Source organism: Heliangelus exortis, chromosome 23 (genome assembly GCF_036169615.1).
Source record: "Heliangelus exortis chromosome 23, bHelExo1.hap1, whole genome shotgun sequence".
NCBI lineage: Eukaryota > Metazoa > Chordata > Aves > Apodiformes > Trochilidae > Heliangelus > Heliangelus exortis.
Window position 1 is genome coordinate 1901773 of NC_092444.1, and position 19534 is coordinate 1921306.

The following is a 19534-nucleotide window of genomic DNA, read 5'->3' on the forward strand; positions in this document are numbered from 1 at the left end:
TACCAAACCCGTTCCATTTCAACCCTGAGCTGTCCCAGAGATGCTGCAGGAGGGCAAAGGCAGCACTGGAGCAAAGCTGAGAGAAAACCTGGGCTTTTGGTTAATTTGACCTTTTTTCCTCAGTACCCAGTGGATCAGAACCAGGGGCAGGATCAGAACCAGGGCCAGGATCAGAACCAGGGCAGGATCAGAACCAGGGCCAGGATCAGAACCAGGGGCAGGATCAGAACCAGGGCCAGGATCAGAACCAGGGGCAGGATCAGAACCAGGGCCAGGATCAGAACCAGGGGCAGGATCAGAACCAGGGCCAGGATCAGAACCAGGGCCAGGATCAGAACCAGGGCCAGGATCAGAACCAGGGGCAGGATCAGAACCAGGGGCAAGATCAGAACCAGGGCCAGGATCAGAACCAGGGGCAGGATCAGAACCAGGGGCAGGATCAGAACCAGGGCCAGGATCAGAACCAGGGCCAGGATCAGAACCAGGGGCAGGATCAGAACCAGGGGCAGGATCAGAACCAGGGCCAGGATCAGAACCAGGGGCAGGATCAGAACCAGGGGCAGGATCAGAACCAGGGGCAGGATCAGAACCAGGGCCAGGATCAGAACCAGGGGCAGGATCAGAACCAGGGGCAGGATCAGAACCAGGGGCAGGATCAGAACCAGAGTCAGACCCAGGAGCTTTGCTCAGGAGACAGAGCCATAAAATCTGACCCCAGGACCCTGATGGGGGGAGAAGAAATAAAATTTCCTTTTACAGGGAATTTATTTTTTTCCCTCTTTCTTCTGATAGAGCAGGGGATGTGGAACCTTGGCTTTAGCCCTGGAAAACAAACAGCCCCGTAAGGACTGGAATTCCTCAGCCCAAGGGACTGGGAAAAATTTCCATGGATTTGAAGCTCGTCTCTGGAACAGGAGCTCCTGGCACCTGAAATGTGACACTTCTGACCCCAAGGTTCCAGCAAAAGGTTCAGGAGGCCACAGGGGTGTTGTGGGAAATGTTCCTGAGTGTTTTCTGTTGTTAAATATAAAATATAAAAATAATAAATAAAATAAAATAAAATAAAATAAAATAAAATAAAATAAAATAAAATAAAATAAAATAAAATAAAATAAAATAAAACAAAATAATATAATATAATATATAAAATATATAATAATATAATATAATATAATTTTATTTCTTATATAATTTTATAATATTATATTATCTTATATTATAATATTGTAATATATAATATATATTATATATAATATCTATAATATATATTATATATAATAAATATTATATATATTATACAATATATATAATATAATATAATTAATTATTCTTTCCTATAATATAATAATATTATTATATTATATTATATTATATTATATTATATTATATTATATATAATAACATAATTATATATAATATAAATTATATATAAATAATATAAATTATATAAAATATAATATAATATAATTATATTATATTAATATATAATATGTTATTATAATTATATTTATTATTATTATAATATATATTAACATTTATATTATATTATATTATACTATATTATATTATATTATATTATATTATATGTAATCATATATATTGTTATATATTATAATATAATGTTTAATATTATATTTATAATATAATATGATGATTTATAATATAATATAATATATTATAATATATAATATAATATTATAATTTATAATATAATATGATTATTATTTATATTAAAATAATAAAATATTTAATATTATGTTATTAATATAATAATAAATAATAATAAGTAATAAAAATAATAATAAATAAAAAATAAATATAAAAATATAAAATATATAAAAATATAAATATAAAAGCCTTGGGGAAAAAAAAAAAAAAAACCAAAAAAAACCTGCTTTTTCTGGGTGTCTCTGCCACCCAAAGGAGCAGAAGGGAACTCACCCTGAGCCCTGGAGTAATAAATAATAAATAATAAATAATAAATAATAAATTATGAATTATAAATTATAAATTATAAATTATAAATTATAAATTATAAATAATAAATTATAATAAATAATAATCTGATGTGCCAGGGAATTTCAGGCAGGGAATTTCAGGCAGGGAATTTCAGGCAGGGAATTTCAGGCAGGGAATTTCAGAGCAGGGATTTCAGAGCAGGGATTTCAGGCAGGGAATTCAGGCAGGGAATTTCAGGCAGGGAATTTCAGGAAGGGAATTTCAGAGCAGGAATTTCAGAGCAGGGAATTTCAGAGCTGGAATTTCAGGCAGGGAATTTCAGGCAGGGAATTTCAGGCAGGGATTTCAGGCAGGGAATTTCAGGCAGGGGATTTCTGAGCAGGGATTTCAGGCAGGGAATTTCAGGCAGGGATTTCAGAGCAGGAATTTCAGGCAGGGAATTTCAGGAAGGGATTTCAGGCAGGGAATTTCAGAGCAGGAATTTCAGGCAGGGAATTTCAGGAAGGGAATTTCAGGCAGGGAATTTCAGGCAGAAAATTTCAGGCAGAAAATTTCAGGCAGGGAATTTCAGGCAGGAAATTTCAGGCAGGGAATTTCAGAGCAGGGATTTCAGGCAGGGATAGAGCTGGTGATGTGCAGGAGCAGGGAATGCAGGCAGGATTTTCCAGGAAGGAAAACTTCAGCAGAGGGAGATGAAGCTGGATGTCCAGACAGATCAAAGCACAGCTGCCTGGCACAATATCAGAATTCTGGTGAGGAGCAAATAAAAGAAGAGAAAACTCACCTGAACGTAGACTCCCTGGGAGCTGTGCACCAGGAGGAAGAGTGCAAGGGCTGTGAAGGCAAGGAAGTTTTTCATGGTGCCTGCAAAGTGCTCAGAGAGAGCAGAATTTATTTTCTCTTCCTTGGGGCTCTTTTTTGTGGCTCTCAGATTTTCTTCTCCTCAGCCCTCTTTGCACTCAGAGCTCTCTCTGTGCTGCCAGGAAAAAGCTGGAGCTTTATAAAGGCTCCTCGGAGCATTTCCTTGGTAATCCATTAATCTCATCTCTTTATTGACAGATAATAAACCTCAGGGAACAATCAGTTATCTGCTCCTCAGCAGAGCAGGTCAGGCACACCCAGGCACATCCCGGGGTTTATGGGTCCCCCTTGGAGAAACTGGGAAGAGGAGAGGAAGGTAAAACATTCCCAGCTAGAGGAAATAAACAGGAGAGATTGATGGGATGAAAGCCCTGGAACTGCAGCTGGGAAAGGAAAGGAAAGGAAAGGAAAGGAAAGGAAAGGAAAGGAAAGGAAAGGAAAGGAAAGGAAAGGAAAGGAAAGGAAAGGAAAGGAAAGGAAAGGAAAGGAAAGGAAAGGAAAGGAAAGGAAAGGAAAGGAAAGGAAAGGAAAGGAAAGGAAAGGGAAAGGGAATGGGAAAGGGAAAGGGAAAGGGAAAAAAAAGGGAAAAGAAAGGAAAGGAAAAGGAAATAGGAAATGGAAAAGGAAAGGAAAAGGAAAATATAAAGGAAAAGGAAGAGGAAAAGGAAAGGAAAAGAAAGGAAAAAGGAAAAGGAAAAGGAAAAGGAAAAGGAAAAGGAAAAGGAAAAGGAAAAGGAAAAGGAAAAGGAAAAGGAAAAGGAAAGGAAAAGACAAGGTAAAGGAAAATATAAAGGAAAAGGAAGAGGAAGAGGAAAAGGAAAAGGAAATTGAAAAGGAAAGGAAAGGAAAAGGAAAAAAGGAAAAGGAATAGGAAATCGAAAAGGGAAGGAAAGGAAAAGGGAAAGGGAAAGGGAAAGGGAAAGGGAAAGGGAAAGGGAAAGGAAAAGGAAAAGGAAAAGGAAAAGGAAAAGGAAAAGGAAAAGGAAAAGGAAAAGGAAAAGGAAAAGGAAAAGGAAAAGAAAAGGAAAAGGAAAAGGAAAAGGAAAAGGAAAAGGAAAAGGAAAAGGAAACTTGCACAGTCCCACCTTGGGCAGCAGCAGCTCTGGGCATTCCAAAAAGCCATCCCAAATATTTGGGAAGAGGCAGATGGGCCACGCTTGAAGAACCTGAGCACCTTTGCCCAGGCAGGAGATGCAGCCTCCATCCCACCCCCCACTGCCTCCTCCTTGGGATCCCCCAGGCAGGAATTGGCTCCCAGAGCTGAGTTTGAACTCCCGGGTCTCCAGGGTGTGCTGGGAAAAGTTTGTCCTGGGAATGTGGAGCAGATGGAGGAAGGCAGAGGAGGAGCATTCCATGGCTGAAGTTCTTCCTGATCCATCTCCTTCCCTCCTCCTCTCCCAAAGCAGCTGCCAGGAGCTGCCAGTGGTCAGAGCAGCCCCCCCCATTCCTCTGTTCCAGGAATTCTTGCTCCAAGTGGACAAGGGGAGAACCTCAGGGTTCCAGGTGCCTTGGGAAAAGGTTCTCTGAAATGGTTTTGAGCTGGGTACAAAAAGCATCCTGAGTGGAGAGCAAGGAGAGGAATTCCAAGCATCTGGAATGCTGGATCTCAGCAGGGATACAGGAGTCTGGCAGGTTGGGAAAGAACCATGGGGGGAGTGGAGCAAGGGCTGGAGTTGATGATCCCAGAGCTCCTTTCCAACCCAAATGATTCTGGGATTCTGTCTCAGCAGACAGGCTGCAGGAGCTGATGTCTCCTGGGAATAAATCTTCAGTTGGGAAAGAACTGGGAATCACAGTTGGAGTCTGTGGGTTTGGAATAAACCTGACAGGCTGCGGGCTCAGATCTTCCTCCTCCTCCTCCTCAGAGATTCCCTGTTCCCAGGGACTGCTCTTACCAGCACTGTGTCCTTCTGGGCCAGTTCTGATCCCCTCTGGATCATTCAGGATTTTGGGGGACCTCTGGGTTGCCTTGGTTGCTCCTCAGGCAAACTGGAGGTTCCAGAGCCCCCAGATCCCTTCCATTCCCATCCATCTGCACTCAGATCCCTTCTCTTCCCCACATCCCACCCTCTGATCCTTTCTGCCCCCCTCTTTTTGTGCACAGCTCCCCTGTTCTGCTTCATCCCCAGCATCCTCACAGCTCCCTCTTGGGAAGCACCCAAGGTCTCTCTTCTTTGTCTCTGGGGATGTTCAGATCCCCCCTTCCTTCTCCTACCCCTGCAGCCCCCTTCATGTGCACAGAGCAAGGGGAACAGAGAGTGTTTGGGATCCCTGAGTGCTGATGGGACCATGGGAACTCCTCTGACTTTTATTCACAAAATTGGGTGCTTTTTCCTGTCTGAGAAAATAGGGTGCAGGGGGAAACAGGCTTCACCCCCCCATCACCCTTTCTCCACCAAGTTTATCTACAAAATTCAGCTTTCTGGGTGGTTTTTTTTTTAACATTTGGCTAAGCTGGAAAAAAGCTGGTGAATAGTTTAGTTGAAATGCATCAGTCAGCAGTCAGACCATCTGGCAATCCTCTCCTTGTCACCCCATGGCTGCAGGAACCCAAATTCTTGCAGTCTAAGGAATATTTCTCTGTTTACAAGTTCTGGGAGCTGATGCTCTGGCTCTCCTCCTGCAGCTGGGAAGCTGAGGTGTCTCCAGGGGAAGCTACATTTAAGTACCCAATCTCAGAAGGCTGAGAGGGGGACAAGCAGAAGGAAGAATCTTGGCTTTCAGCTTCTCCTGCAGGCTTCAGCTCTTGTGTGGTCTTCAGGGTGCTGAGAGAGTCCGAGGGATCTCGAGATGGGAACCTGAAACCACATTTCCTCTCCAGTTATTCTGCAGCCTTGAGCTGAGCCTCCAAAACCTGCACATCCCCAGCATCCTCCAACACATCCCTGCACATTCTTCCTCCAGCCCAGGAGCTGGCAGCCCTCAGCTACCCCAGAACCTGCTCAGAACCCTTCAAGAGGACCCAAAAGCTGAAACCAGTCCAGAACTGCAGAGTTTCTCTGCCCCCCCCTTGCCCATTTTGGCTCCCAGCCTGGTGGCTCCTGGCTCCACCACTGGAGAAAGAGCTCCAGCTCCCTCCTGCTCCCCAGCCTGGGATGTGGGTGATGCCTCTGTCTCAGAACCTCTTGTGTAAGGACAAGAGCACCCAGAGCACCCAGCTGATTCCTAAATCTCCCAGTGTTCCCTGGCAGAGTCTGAAAATTTTACTTCTCTGTCCCATCAGCTTCAAACAACCTTTTCCCTAGAATTTGACAAAAAGACCCTTGGAGATAAATGCACAGGGTGGAGCAGCCAAACCACTCAACTTTCCCCTCACCACCTTCCTTTTACCCCACATCACCTGGTCCGGGGAGATGGCAGCAGCTTCCTCTGTGGGTGGCATTCAGAGAAGTTGACACTCTTTGAGTCCTGGAAGGAAGAAGAAGGAAAAGGAAATGGGAAAGGGAAAGGGAAAGGGAAAGGGAAAGGGAAACGAAAAGGGAAAGGGAAGGGGAAGGGGAAAGGGAAAGGGAAAGGGAAAGGGAAAGGGAAAGGGAAAGGGAAAGGGAAAGGGAAAGGGAAAGGGAAAGGGAAGGGGAAGGGGAAGGGGAAGGGGAAAGGGAAAGGGAAAGGGAAAGGGAAACGAAAAGGGAAAGGGAAGGGGAAGGGGAAAGGGAAAGGGAAAGGGAAAAGGAAAGGGAAAGGGAAAGGGAAAGGGAAAGGGAAAGGGAAAGGGAAAGGGAAAGGGAAGGGGAAGGGGAAGGGGAAGGGAAAGGGGAAAGGGAAAGGGAAAGGGAAAGGGAAAGGGAAAGGGAAAGGAAAAGCGAAAGGGAAAGGGAAAGGGAAAGGAAAAGGAAAAGGAAAAGGGAAAGGGAAAGGGAAAGGAAAAGGAAAAGGGAAAGGAAAAGGAAAAGGGAAAGGAAAAGGAAAAGGAAAAGGGAAAGGGAAAGGGAAAGGGAAAGGGAAAGGGAAAGGGAATGGGAAAGGGAAAGGGAAAGGGAAAGGAAAAGGAAAAGGAAAAGGAAAAGGAAAAGGAAAAGGAAAAGGAAAAGGAAAAGGAAAAGGAAAAGGAAAAGGAAAAGGAAAAGGAAAAGGAAAAGGAAAAGGAAAAGGATGTGTCACACCCCAAATTTTAACACACATCCTTCAAAGTGTCCCCTGTTCCACTCCCACAGCTCCAGCCCCACAAAGGTACCAATCATCAGTTCATCCTTTGGGGCCAAACTTTGGACTTGACATATTCTGTGATTTATTCCCTGGAGACATCAGCTCCTGCAGCCTGTCTGCTGAGACAGAATCCCAGAATCATTTGGGTTGGAAAGGAGCTCTGGGATCATCATCAAGTCCAACCCTTGCTCCACTCCCCCCGTGGTTCCCAGCCCATGGCACTGAGTGCCACATCCAGGCTCTTTTGAAATATCTCCAGGGATGGAGAATCCACCCCTTCCCTGGGCAGCCCATTCCAATGGCTGATCACCCTCTCCAGAAAGAAATTCTTTCTAATGTCCAACCTAAACCTCCCCTGGCACAACTTGAGACCTCTTGTGCCCTCTTGTCTTGCTGAGAGTTGCCTGGGAAAAGAGCCCAACCCCCCCCTGGCTCCAACCTCCTTTCAGGGAGTTGGAGAGAGTGATGAGGTCTCCCCTGAGCCTCCTCTTCTCCAGCCTCAACACCCCCAGCTCCCTCAGCCCTTCCTCACAGGATCTGTGCTGGATCCCTTCCCAGCCTCCTTGCTCTTCTCTGGACCTGCTCCAGCACCTCAAGCTCCTTCCTGAGCTGAGGGGCCCAGAACTGGACACAGGACTCAAGCTGTGGCCTCCCCAGGGCTGAGCACAGGGGCAGAATCCCTTCCCTGGACCTGCTGGCCACGCTGTTCCTGAGCCAGCCCAGGATGCCATTGGCCTTCTTGGCCACCTGGGCACACTGCTGGCTCCTGGTCACCTTCCTGGCAATCCAGACTCCCAGCTCCCTTTCTGCCACTCTGTGCCCAGCCTGGAGCTCCCCATGGGGTTGTTGTGTTGAACCTCATCCCATTGGAATCAGCCCAACTCTCCAGTCTCTCCAGGTCCCTCTGCAGAGCCCTCCTGCCTTCCAGCCGATCCACACTCCCCCCATCTTGGTGTCATCTGCAAATTTACTAATGGTGGACTCAATCCCCTCTATAAACCATCAATGAAGACACTAAACAGACCCCATTAAACATCCCTTCATCCCAATCCCTCTCCCAGCATACCTCCAGGTTGGGAACTTGGCTGTTCCTGGGTGCATGGCTGCAGAGCTGGGCTTTGTTCTGCTCCTTCTCCTCCTCTGGGATCTTCCCCCTGAGCAACACCAACAACCCACAAGTTATTTGCCTCCCAGCCACAGCACATTTTTCTTTTTCACACCTTTTGGCCCAGCTGGATGCTGAGGGCTTGGATGAGGAGTAAATTAAATTACATCCCACCCAGCACTGGTGATGAGGCACAGGCTCTCCTCTGGATTTCTCAAGTCACTGAATCACAGTGTGCTTGGAAAGGACCTTGGAGACCACCAAGTCCAACCCCACACGCACAGAAAAAACCCCACCATGAAACAGAAACACCACAGACACTCCTCCAAATAACACCCATTAAAAAAAAAAAAACCCAAAACCTACAACCTGAACCACTAGAGCATCTCCCCAAGTGCCACATCTCCACTTTTCTTAAATCCCTCCAGGGATGGTGACTCCATCACCTCCCTGCCCAGCCTGTCCCTGTTCCTGACCACTTTTTCAGCAAAGAAATTTTCCTAAGATCTAACCCAAACCTCCCCTGCTACAACTTCAGATCATTTCCTCTGCTCCTGGCATTATTCACTGGGGAGGAGAGCCCAGCACCCACCTCCCTACAACCTCCTTTCAGGGAGCTGGAGAGGTCTCCCCTCAGCCTCCTCTTCTCCCCAACTAAATACACCAGTTTCCTCAGGTCACTACATTTATATTTATATTTATATTTATATTTATATTTATATTTATATTTATATTTATATTTATATTTATATTTATATTTATATTTATATTTATATTTATATTTATATTTATACTTATATTTATATTTATATTTATATTTATATTTATATTTATATTTATATATATATATATAAAGTGCCTATCACCATATTGATAAACACACTTAGAAAGGTTCTAGAAATAACTAGAAATAATTTCCCTTGTTTCTAACTTGGGGGCTCTCCTCTGGACACGTTCCCACCCCCTCAATGTCCTTCTTGGAGTGAGGGGCCCAGAACCAGACACGTATCAGGAACAGCGTGGCCAGCAGGTCCAGGGAAGGGATTCTGCCCCTGTGCTCAGCCCTGGGGAGGCCACAGCTTGAGTCCTGTGTCCAGTTCTGGGCCCCTCAGCTCAGGAAGGAGATTGAGGTGCTGGAGCAGGTCCAGAGAAGAGCAAGGAGGCTGTGAAGGGATCCAGCACAAGTGCTGTGAGGAAGGGCTGAGGGAGCTGGGGGTGTTGAGGCTGGAGAAGAGGAGGCTCAGGGGAGACCTCATCACTCTCTCCAACTCCCTGAAAGGAGGTTGGAGCCAGGGGGGGGTTGGGCTCTTTTCCCAGGCAACTCTCAGCAAGACAAGAGGGCACAAGAGGTCTCAAGTTGTGCCAGGGGAGGTTTAGGTTGGACATTAGAAAGAATTTCTTTCTGGAGAGGGTGATCAGGCATTGGAATGGGCTGCCCAGGGAAGGGGTGGATTCTCCATCCGTGGAGATATTTCCAAAGAGCCTGGATGTGGCACTCAGTGCCATGGGCTGGGAACCACAGGGGGAGTGGAGCAAGGGTTGGACTTGGTGATCCCAGAGCTCCTTTCCAACCCAGATGATTCTGTGATTCTGTGAAAAGAGGCACAAACCAGTGAGGGACAGGGGAAGGGCATCACTCTGTGGCTACCTGCTCTGCAGGGTGGCAATGGGGGACAGGTTGCTCCACGGGCTCTCATCGTGGTCAGTGATCTTCTGGAGGAGCCTCCTCCTCTCCTGGAGCAGTTTCTCATTCTCAGAGGTGATCTGGGCAATCAGTGCCTTCCCCTGGGTGTGGGCAGAAGAAAAAACCCAGCAGAGTTCTGCTTTGCTCATCCCCATCCTCCCTAAACCTCAGAGTGTTGCCAAAGGGGTCACCACCAAGCACATTGTCCCAGTTTGGGGCAGGATAAAGGGGATTTTCTGTCTAATTTTGCTTTCAGCTCAGTCTCTCAGAAGGAGCTGCACTGCTGAAATGAACAGCAAGGTTCTCATGGCAGCTTCTGGGACTGATCCCACTCCATGGTTATAGTTACTGCTGGAGAATGGGCTGCAGAACCAAAGCACTGCTCGGCTCTGAGGAACATTTTGCCCTCCAGAAGGAGAAAAGGAGTCAAGAGGTCACACCTGAAACCCTCCCTGAGGGAGGAAGGGACAAGAGAAATGACCAAAATTGACCAAACAGAGGATTCCATCCCATCCACCTCATCCTCAGGAGAAATTGGAGGGATCACCAGGCTCAAACCCCTTCCTGCTTCCCCTTCTCCCCCTCTCCCTCTTTGCTTCAGCATCCTGGGAGGATTCCATCCCTTCCTCTGCCTCTGCTCCTGATCCATCCCACCCTGAATCTCTGTGTTCTGCCTCCAGCTCCCAACTGCTCCTGACCCCAGGATTCCAGCCTGGACTTTCCCAGGGCTGCCCTGCAGCCTCAGTGGGGATGGGAGAGTTATTGGGGGAGAGGGGGCAGGAACCTGGGATCAATTTCCTGTAGATTTGTATAGATTTAGTCATTTTTCCTATTTCTCATTCCTGTTCCATCAAAGCTGGGTAGTTCAGTTTCCAACCCATCAGTCTCTCTCCCTTATTCTCTCTCCTTTCTTTATCAGGGAAGGGGATTAATAGGGAGCATCTGGAATTCAGTTTAATTGCCAGCCCAGTGTTAAACACATCCACTCCTGGCAGTGAGATCCCCTTTGAGGTAACACACCCCAAAAGAGCCTCATCCTAGAATCATTAGGGTTGGAAAGGACCCTCAAGGTCATCGAGCCCATCAGTCCCATTTCTGAGGCAAAGATGGAGCTCAGGCAGTTTCTGAATGGGATTTGAGGACCTGGGTTCCCCTCGCTGGGGAAACTGAGGCCAGGAATTTCCTTTTGGCTTTTTTATTCCTACAAGGCCAGGTTGGTGCCCTTTGGCAGTTTTCCAGGCAGGAGCAGAGAGCAGGAGCAGCACAGGAGGCAGAGCTCTCCCTGCTCCCACTCTCTGGTTGTTTAACAGTGCAATCCCAAACCAACCCTTCCTAAAAACTGCTTTCCCTTTTTTTTGGGTTGTAACAATGCAATCCCAAACCAACTCTCCTTTCCCTTTTTTTCAGGTTCTTTAACAATGCAATCCCAAACCAACCCTTCCTAAAACCTCCTTTCCCTTTTTTTCTGATTTTTTAACAATGCAATCCCAAACCAACCCTTCCTAAAACTTCCTTTCCCTTTTTTTCAGGTTGTTTAACAGTGCAGTCTCAAACCAACCCTTCCTAAAACCTCCTTTCCCTTTTTTTCTGGTTGTTTAACAATGCAACCCCAAGCCAACCCTTCCTAAAACCTCCTTTCCCTTTTTTTCTGGAAGGAAAAAATGCAATCCCAAACCAACTCTCCTTTCCCTTTTTTTCGGGTTATTTAACAGTGCAATCCCAAACCAACCCTTCCTAAAACCTCCTTTCCCTTTTTTTCTGGTTGTTTAACAATGCAACCCCAAACCAACTCTTCCTAAAACCTCCTTTCCCTTTTTTTCTGATTTTTTAACAATGCAATCCCAAACCAACCCTTCCTAAAACCTCCTTTCCCTTTTTTTCTGGAAGGAAATAATGCAATCCCAAACCAACTCTCCTTTCCCTTTTTTTCAGGTTGTTTAACAGTGCAATCCCAAACCAACCCTTCCTAAAACCTCCTTTCCCTTTTTTTTCCTAACTTGCCTTCCTCTTTGGAAGAAGAGCTGCTCCTGCAGGCCCCTGATGGATTCTCTCACCTTTTCCACTTGGAGCTTGGACTCACTGAGCTCATTTTCAAGCTGCTTAATCCTGGTGTCCCTCTGTTTCACCTCCTGGATAAAGGTCTCCTTGGCTCTGCGGATCTTTTCTTTGTGGTGCAGCTGCATTTCGTTGTATTTCCTGAGGATGCAGAGGGGCAAACATCACACTGGGAAATAGTTTTGTGGTCTGGGTCCAGGAGATGTCCTGTAGCAGTGCAGGCTCTGAAGAGCCTGAACCAGGAGCCCCCAAGCATCCTTGGAGCTGTGGAGCTGAAGGCAGAACCAGCACAGCCCCTTCCAGGCTGTGCCTCAGTTTGGGGTTTTTTGGGTGGAAAGTGAAAGGGTTAAACATCAACCAAATGGGAAAAGATTGAGGGAAAGGGACCCAAAGGCTTCTCCAAGCTGACTCCCAGCTTTACAAAGCTTTCTGCTCTCCCCTCTCAGCTTTTTATACCAACCCAGGGTAGAAAGTCACCAGAAATGGAGGTGACAGGGAAAGGGTCAGTTGTAGGTTTGGGTGGGGATGTCTGGGGAGGTCTGGGGGGAAGAATCCTAAATAGGTTGCTGGAAGAGCCACTTCAGTGGGTGCTGCTTAGAGCTGTGACCCAGGGGTGAAATATTTGTGTCTACTGAGACTTGTGACCCTTGTGTCTCCTTCCCACAGTGCTCTTGTTTATTTTTAGCCAGTTGGGATAGAAGGGGAAAAATGTATTTAAAAAAAAAAAAAAAGAGAGAGAGAGAGAGAGAGAGATCTCTATCACATAAGGGACAACATAAGGGACATTTGCCCATCTTTGCTCAAAACTCATGACAAAAAGGCTTCCAGTTAGCTCAAAAGTGCTCTGGGGCAAAACTAGCAACTCCATGGAGCATTTCTGCCACTGCCAGACCCAAACCAGCAGCACCCAGAGACCTCCCTGGGCACCCCCTTGTTTTCTGCCAAGTGGGAGGTGACAGCAGACACCAGGCACACAGAGGATTTCAGGTTCAAGCAGAACTCTCCCTGAGAAATGCCTTGACCAGGAGGGACAAGAAAGGCTACAGAACAGTCAGACCCAGTGTCCCTGCCAGGCACAGCCAGAACAATTCCTGGGTAGGTTTTTTGGAGTTTTTTTTTTTTTTTTACACATCCCCTGCCTGCTGCTTCAGCCATTACCTGACATACAGATCCTTCTGGTTCAGAAGACGAGCTCCTTCCTCATAAAGGGCTTTGTTTTCCTCCTTCAGCAGTGCAAGTTGCTCTAAAAGCTTCTGGTTCTCCTTCTGACACTGGGGGTGCTGGAAAACATCTTTTTTTTTTACTTGTGTGTGCATCCTCAGCTGTCCCCATCCTCTGCCTCCTCTCAGTCTGATCTCCAAAGCTTCTCTCTGTCAGTGCCCCCCAAAGATCTCAGCATCCATCCTGCCCCCTCCCCTTCAAGAAGGGGGAGTGTGGATTTTCTCTGCTGCTGGAGGGGCTTCAACCAGGCAGAGAGAGGTCATACAGCTTCCAAAAACCTCCATGCTCTGCAAGAAAAGGGGCAGCTCCTGCCCTTCTCCTCTCTTCGCCCTCAGAGCTGCACCCCCAGGAAACCCACTTGTTCTGGTTTGGGGCAGGATAAAGGGGATTTTCTGCCTAATTTTCCTTTCAGCTCAGCCTCTCAGAAGGAGCTGCACTGCTGAAATGAACAGCAAGGTTCTCATGGCAGCTTCTGGGACTGATCCCACTCCATGGTTATAGTTACTGCTGGAGAATGGGCTGCAGAACCAAAGCACTGCTCGGCTCTGAGGAACATTTTGCCCTCCAGAAGGAGAAAAGGAGTCAAGAGGTCACACCTGAAACCCTCCCTGAGGGAGGAAGGGACAAGAGAAATGACCAAAATTGACCAAACAGAGGATTCCATCCCATCCACCTCATCCTCAGGAGAAATTGGAGGGATCACCAGGCTCAAACCCCTTCCTGCTTCCCCTTCTCCCCCTCTCCCTCTTTGCTTCAGCATCCTGGGAGGATTCCATCCCTTCCTCTGCCTCTGCTCCTGATCCATCCCACCCTGAATCTCTGTGTTCTGCCTCCAGCTCCCAACTGCTCCTGACCCCAGGATTCCAGCCTGGACTTTCCCAGGGCTGCCCTGCAGCCTCGGTGGGGATGGGAGAGTTATTGGGGGAGAGGGGGCAGGAACCTGGGATCAATTTTCTGTAGATTTGTATAGATTTAGTCATTTTTCCTATTTATCATCACTGTTCCATTAAAGCTGGGTAGTTCAGTTTCCAACCCATCAGTCTCTCTCCCTTATTCTCTCTCCTTTCTTTATCAGGGAGGGGGATGAATAAAAAGCATCTGGAATTCAGTTTAATTGCCAGCCCAGTGTTAAACCCTGACACCACTTGGCATGGGATGGTGCTTTTCCTGCAGCTGATGTTTAAAATCAGTGGGATCTGTAGGGGCTCAGCCCCTGGCTAGGTCTGACCCTATTTCAGCAGATTTCACAGGGCCCATAGAGCTCAGTGCTCTGGAATCAGCCACCAGCAGAGCATCCCCTGGGTGCTGAGGATCCCCTGGGTGCTGAGGGTCCCCTGGGTGCTGAGGGTCCCCTGGGTGCTGAGGGTCCCCTGGGTGCTGCAGCTCACCTCACACGAGTCACTTTTCTTCTCTTCTTCCAGGACAGGGGGAGTCCTGGTCTGCAGCTCCACCTGCATCTTGGCCAGGGACACCTCTGCCTCCTGTGAGTGCTGGAGCTGCTGCCTCAGCTCCTCCACCTGCTGCTCCAGGAGCTCCCTAAAAACATGGTGATGTGACACTGAGACCCTGGCATGGAGCCCAGCTCAGAAATCCAAGCCTGGCCATCACCTCAAGGCATCATTTCACTTCCCTGCACCTGCCTGGGGCAACACAGAAGAACCAAAAAGAAAGAACCACACAGAAAGAAACTGGCACGTCCTGGTTGTCCCCATGTGCACAAAAAAAAGGGACCCCTGGCACCCAGAGGGTTTCACCCTGAGCTGGCAAGAGGGGCCATGCACCTCCTGAGGCAGCCAAAAGCTCCAAAAATCTTTTACAACTCAAAGAGGGAGTTCTGCAGGGACCCTGGCAGGTGAAAATGGTTTTACCCCCTGTCTCTAAAACCCCTGAGCCCTCCTTAGGGCCAATCACGGAGCTGCAGGAGGCATTTTGCTGGCTCCAGACACAGCTCTGGCTCACCCAGCTCTGGATACCTTTTCAGCTGCTCCTCATGAAGTTCTTGCTGCACATGAGCTTCATTTTCTCGGGCTTCCTTCAGTTTCTCCTCCAGGAGTTTCTTGTCTGAAGCCCAGGTTTCTGCCAGCAGCAGCTGATGCTGGGAATCTTTCAGCTTTCGATGGAGTTTGGAAATCTTGGATTAAAATTGGACATGGATTAAACTTTCTGAATTTCTAGGGCAGTATCTGAATCCAAAGAATTCAGATCCCTTTGATCCCTCAGTATCTGAGTCACAGGAATGAAAGTTTTGCTTGCTTCTACTCCAAGGGACTTCTGCATTTTCCATTTAAATCAAAACCTTTCCAACAGCCACTGGATTACAGCCCAGAGTTTGGATCAGACACAATTCCATGAATCAGCATCCAATTTGATCCTGCACACTTCCAAACCAAATCCAATGACCAGAGCAGGATCAGTGCCATGGAAAACACAAACTCTTGCAGTTCACCACTTCTGGCAAACTGCTGCAAATCTGCTCAGCAGGACCCTGATTGTGTTCCCACTAACAAGAGGCATTTTTCCTGGGATATTTAGCCAAATGATGTCAAAATGACCACATGGAACCTACTCATGAGTCTCTGGGGCTTCTTTTTCCCAAAGTCCAGTGTCCTGGTTTGGGCCAGGATAAAGGGGATTTTCTGTCTTGTACTTTTGCTTTTACCTAAGTCTCCTGTAAGTAGTTGCACTGCTGAAATGAACAGCAAGTTTCTCAGACAGTGTGTGTTTCTAGGACTGATAACACTTGATGTTTAGGGTTACTGCTGGAGCCTGGTGTGCAGAGCCAAGGACACTGCTCAGCTCTGAGGAAAATTTTTACCCTCCAGAAGGAATAAAGAGGTCCCACCTGCAGCCTCCTTTGGGGAGGAAGGGACAAGACAGATGCCAGAATTGACCAAACAGAGGATTCCATCCCATCCACCTCATCCTCAGGAGAAATTGGAGGGATCACCAGGGTCAAACCCCTTCCTGCTTCCCCTTCTCCCCCTCTCCCTCTTTGCTTCAGCATCCTGGGAGGATTCCATCCCTTCCTCTGCCTCTGCTCCTGATCCATCCCACCCTGAATCTCTGTGTTCTGCCTCCAGCTCCCAACTGCTGCTGACCCCAGGATTCCAGCCTGGACTTTCCCAGGGCTGCCCTGCAGCCTCAGTGGGGATGGGAGAGTTATTGGGGGAGAGGGGGCAGGAACCTGGGATCAATTTTCCTGTAAATTTGTATAGATTTAGTCATTTTTCCTATTTATCATCACTGTTCCATTAAAGCTGGGTAGTTCAGTTTCCAACCCATCAGTCTCTCTCCCTTATTCTCTCTCCTTTCTTTATCAGGGAGGGGGATTAATAAAAAGCATCTGGAATTCAGTTTAATTGCCAGCCCAGTGTTAAACCCTGACACCCAGATGCCCAGAACAGCTCCCACCCCCCAGCTCACCCTGAGCAGTTACCTTCTTCTGTGCTGCACACACTTTGGATTTCTCCTGTGCAAGTTTCTCTTGCAGACTGCTCTGCAGTTTATCAGCCTGGGAGCACTTCAAGAGCTCTTTTTCAAGTTCTTTGACCTTCTGTTGGCTCTTCTGCCACTCTGCTGAGAGAGAGGAGCACATTTCTGTTGTGTCTGCGAGTTTTGCCCGGGCTTGCTTCAGCTCAGCTTTGACCTAAGTTTCAAAAGAAGAAGAAATCAAGTTTGCACTTCAATATATATCATCTGAAATGTCTTGGTTAGGAAAAGGGACACTGGGATTGCTGGACACTGAGCAGTTGGTGGTGTGATTTTATCAGTTAATGAGCTCCAGCCTGTTGCAAGCAGGACCTCAGCCCTCCCATAGACTGCACGCTGCTGGGATGCTCTCTCCCAGCAGCTCTCTCCCTGCTCTGTGCCTACCTTGGAGCATTCCTGCTGAAGCAAGAGGTTTTGTTTCTGCAGGTCGATGTTCTTCTCCCTTTCATACCTCAGCTCCCTCTCAGCTGAGCTCCACAAGCTCTGGACACGACCCAAGTCCTGGCGCAGCTGCCGCAGTTTTGCCTCCTGCTGCTGGCAGCTCTCAGACAGGCTCTGCAGGGACAGCAAAAAGGACAAAAGGGTCCATGGAAATTAACTCCAAGGAGTGATCAAGAATGGCCATTAAGAAAGGCAGAGGGATGCCAGGAGGATTTAGGGGCACTCAAGTGTTTTTTAAATAATCATGAGGCAATCTATAAAAAAGAAACACAAAAACTGTATCCTGGGTAAACAGAGAACTCAAAACTAAATATTTAGTTATCTAGGTCCTATCAATAGGGGCTTAGACTCTGGAATATATTTGGAAAAATGATAATCCAAAAGAAGATATAATAAGATATGCTATGTATAATATGCTATGACACCTACATAATCAGAAGCTAGATTATACTCATGGCACCAGAGACTTCTTCCCAATTATTACAACTACTTGAAAGGAGGTTGTAGCCAGGGGGGGTTTGGTCTCTTTTCCCAAGCAACTCTCAGCAAGACAAGAGGGCACAAGAGGTCTCAAGTTGTGCCAGGGGAGGTTTAGGTTGGACATTAGAAAGAATTTCTTTCTGGAGAGGGTGCTCAGCCATTGGAATGGGCTGCCCAGGGAAGGGGTGGATTCTCCATCCCTGGAGATATTTCAAAAGAGCCTGGATGTGGCACTCAGTGCCATGGGCTGGGAACCACGGGGGGAGTGGAGCAAGGGTTGGACTTGATGAGCTCTGAGGTCCCTTCCAACCCAGCCAATTCTATGATTCTATGATTCTAAGTAGGAAGCCAGGCAAACCTTTCCTCTGCCCCCCACCCTACGTCCTGTTCCCCATCTGACACCTCTGGGGAAACTGAGGAAGGAGAGGAACCAATCCTGGAGGAGGGAACCAACCCAAAAAACCTGTCAAACCAAAGCAAAACCCCCCAGGTTGCTCTTCTCTCCTTTGCTGGAGTCTCAGTACAGCAATTGAGCAGGGGAGACACATCCAGCCCCAGGTCCCAGAGGCAGCAGGAGCAAGGGGAGCTCAGGTGGGACAGGAACAGCCACGGTGGCACAATGTGACAGCAGCCTGGACACCCCGGGGTGGTCACTGTGATGGCTTTGGAAGGTAATCAGGCTCTTTGGTTCATCTGTCTTCTTGCAAGTGCCTTGTACACAGATCAAAAGCTCTTCCTGCACTTGCTGTACCAAAGCCTTTCTTCCGAGGGTCACTTTCTGCCTCCTGTCTGTTGAATTCCTGCTTTGCATCTTCACCCTCTGCTCTTGGGATGAGGTGAAATCCACTGAAGATCAAGCTTCCCTTCTCAGATAACTTCCCAAGCTGGGAAGTGTGGATCCCTGCCAGTTGTTTGTCCTTGAGACTTCTTAGATTTTGGGGGGGTTTGCCCCACTTTCTTCTATGGGCATCTCCTGTCTTGCTTCAGTCTGCTCATGCTCTCCAGATTTGCAGCTCCTTGGTACCAGCACGACTCTGATCCTCTCCTTTCCACTCCCGCTCCTGCCAAAAGGCCACTTTGTCCTCTTTTCCCTTCCAAACCCTTGTGTATAATCCTTCCTCCTCCTTGGACTCCTCATTCCTGGGTACCTTCATCATTTCTCCCCCTGCCAGGGATAGCTGCTCTTCCCTTTATTTTTTAGATCAAACGTGAAGCAGGGTGAACAAATTGCACTTAAAACACAGCTAAACTTAAAAAGAAACACAGGTTTTGTCTGTGAGCTGGGAAGCAGAACCAGAGACAGGGGCACAGGGCTGCAGCAAACCCAGCTGCTCATCCCTGCAGGCATGGGATGAGCTCCAGAAAAGGGTGGAAAAAGCATAAAATCTCAAGGAGAAGTGGGGAAGAGGAAAAACTTCTGCCTACAGCAAGAGCAAGACCCTTGTGGGACTGGCAAGGCAGCTCTGTGGAGCTCACACTCCAAAAGTGGAGCTGAGAAAAACCTCCAGAAAGTTGAAAACACCACCTGAGGAGCACAGAACTTTTTTTCTTTCGTGTGCACGAAGGGGACTGCTCAGTTCAGCCATGTCCCCACTCCATCCAAAACCACAACAGAAGGAAATGATGCCATTCACACTCTCCAGACCTTTTCCTCATCTCCTTGCTCCCTGCTAGCACTACAGGGCTGCCTTCCAGGCCACTTTAATTGGGTTTTAGTGAAAATAAAAGCACAGTGCAGATGGCAAAGCTGCCCATACCTGTTTAATGCTCCCATCTAAACTGCCTGCAGAGCTCTGGGACACCAGAAACCTTCTCCCTCTGTGCACCAGGCCTTGATCCATCATCCAAGTCCCCTCAAGGATGCTCTTGCCCTGCTCCTGGGCAGCCAGGATATCTTCTTTTAATTGGGCAATTTCTTCCAGTAACAACTGTTTTTCTTCATTGCTCTCCTTTAGCTGCTTTTCTAGCTTCTCCCTCTTCTTGTTGCTTTCAAGTAACTGAGAACTTGAAGGAGAAATAGCAAAGGGAGGGAGGTAACTACAAGTACCCAAGGAAAACTGCTCACTGAAGGGGAAAAACCTGGGAGAAAGGAG

General features: G+C 47.4%; 1 protein-coding gene across 4 annotated transcripts in view; it reads right to left on the reverse strand.

Annotated features, from left to right (window-relative positions):
• Positions 1-5031: 5031 nt before the first annotated feature.
• Positions 5032-19534, reverse strand: part of CCDC30 (coiled-coil domain containing 30) — a 32972-nt gene continuing 18469 nt past the window's right edge. For 3 of the 4 annotated variants that reach the window (XM_071767001.1, XM_071767002.1, XM_071767000.1), the window contains 11 exons: positions 19199-19445; positions 16905-17075; positions 16468-16677; positions 15005-15162; positions 14420-14567; positions 12969-13090; positions 11810-11951; positions 9720-9856; positions 8033-8120; positions 6161-6228; positions 5032-5618 (listed from right to left, as the gene is read on the reverse strand). In XM_071767001.1, the coding sequence (XP_071623102.1) occupies positions 5405-5618; positions 6161-6228; positions 8033-8120; positions 9720-9856; positions 11810-11951; positions 12969-13090; positions 14420-14567; positions 15005-15162; positions 16468-16677; positions 16905-17075; positions 19199-19445 (1705 nt within the window). In that variant the 3' untranslated portion in view covers positions 5032-5404. The remainder of the gene's footprint in view (positions 5619-6160; positions 6229-8032; positions 8121-9719; positions 9857-11809; positions 11952-12968; positions 13091-14419; positions 14568-15004; positions 15163-16467; positions 16678-16904; positions 17076-19198; positions 19446-19534) is intronic. The other variant, XM_071767003.1, reaches the window with a different exon arrangement.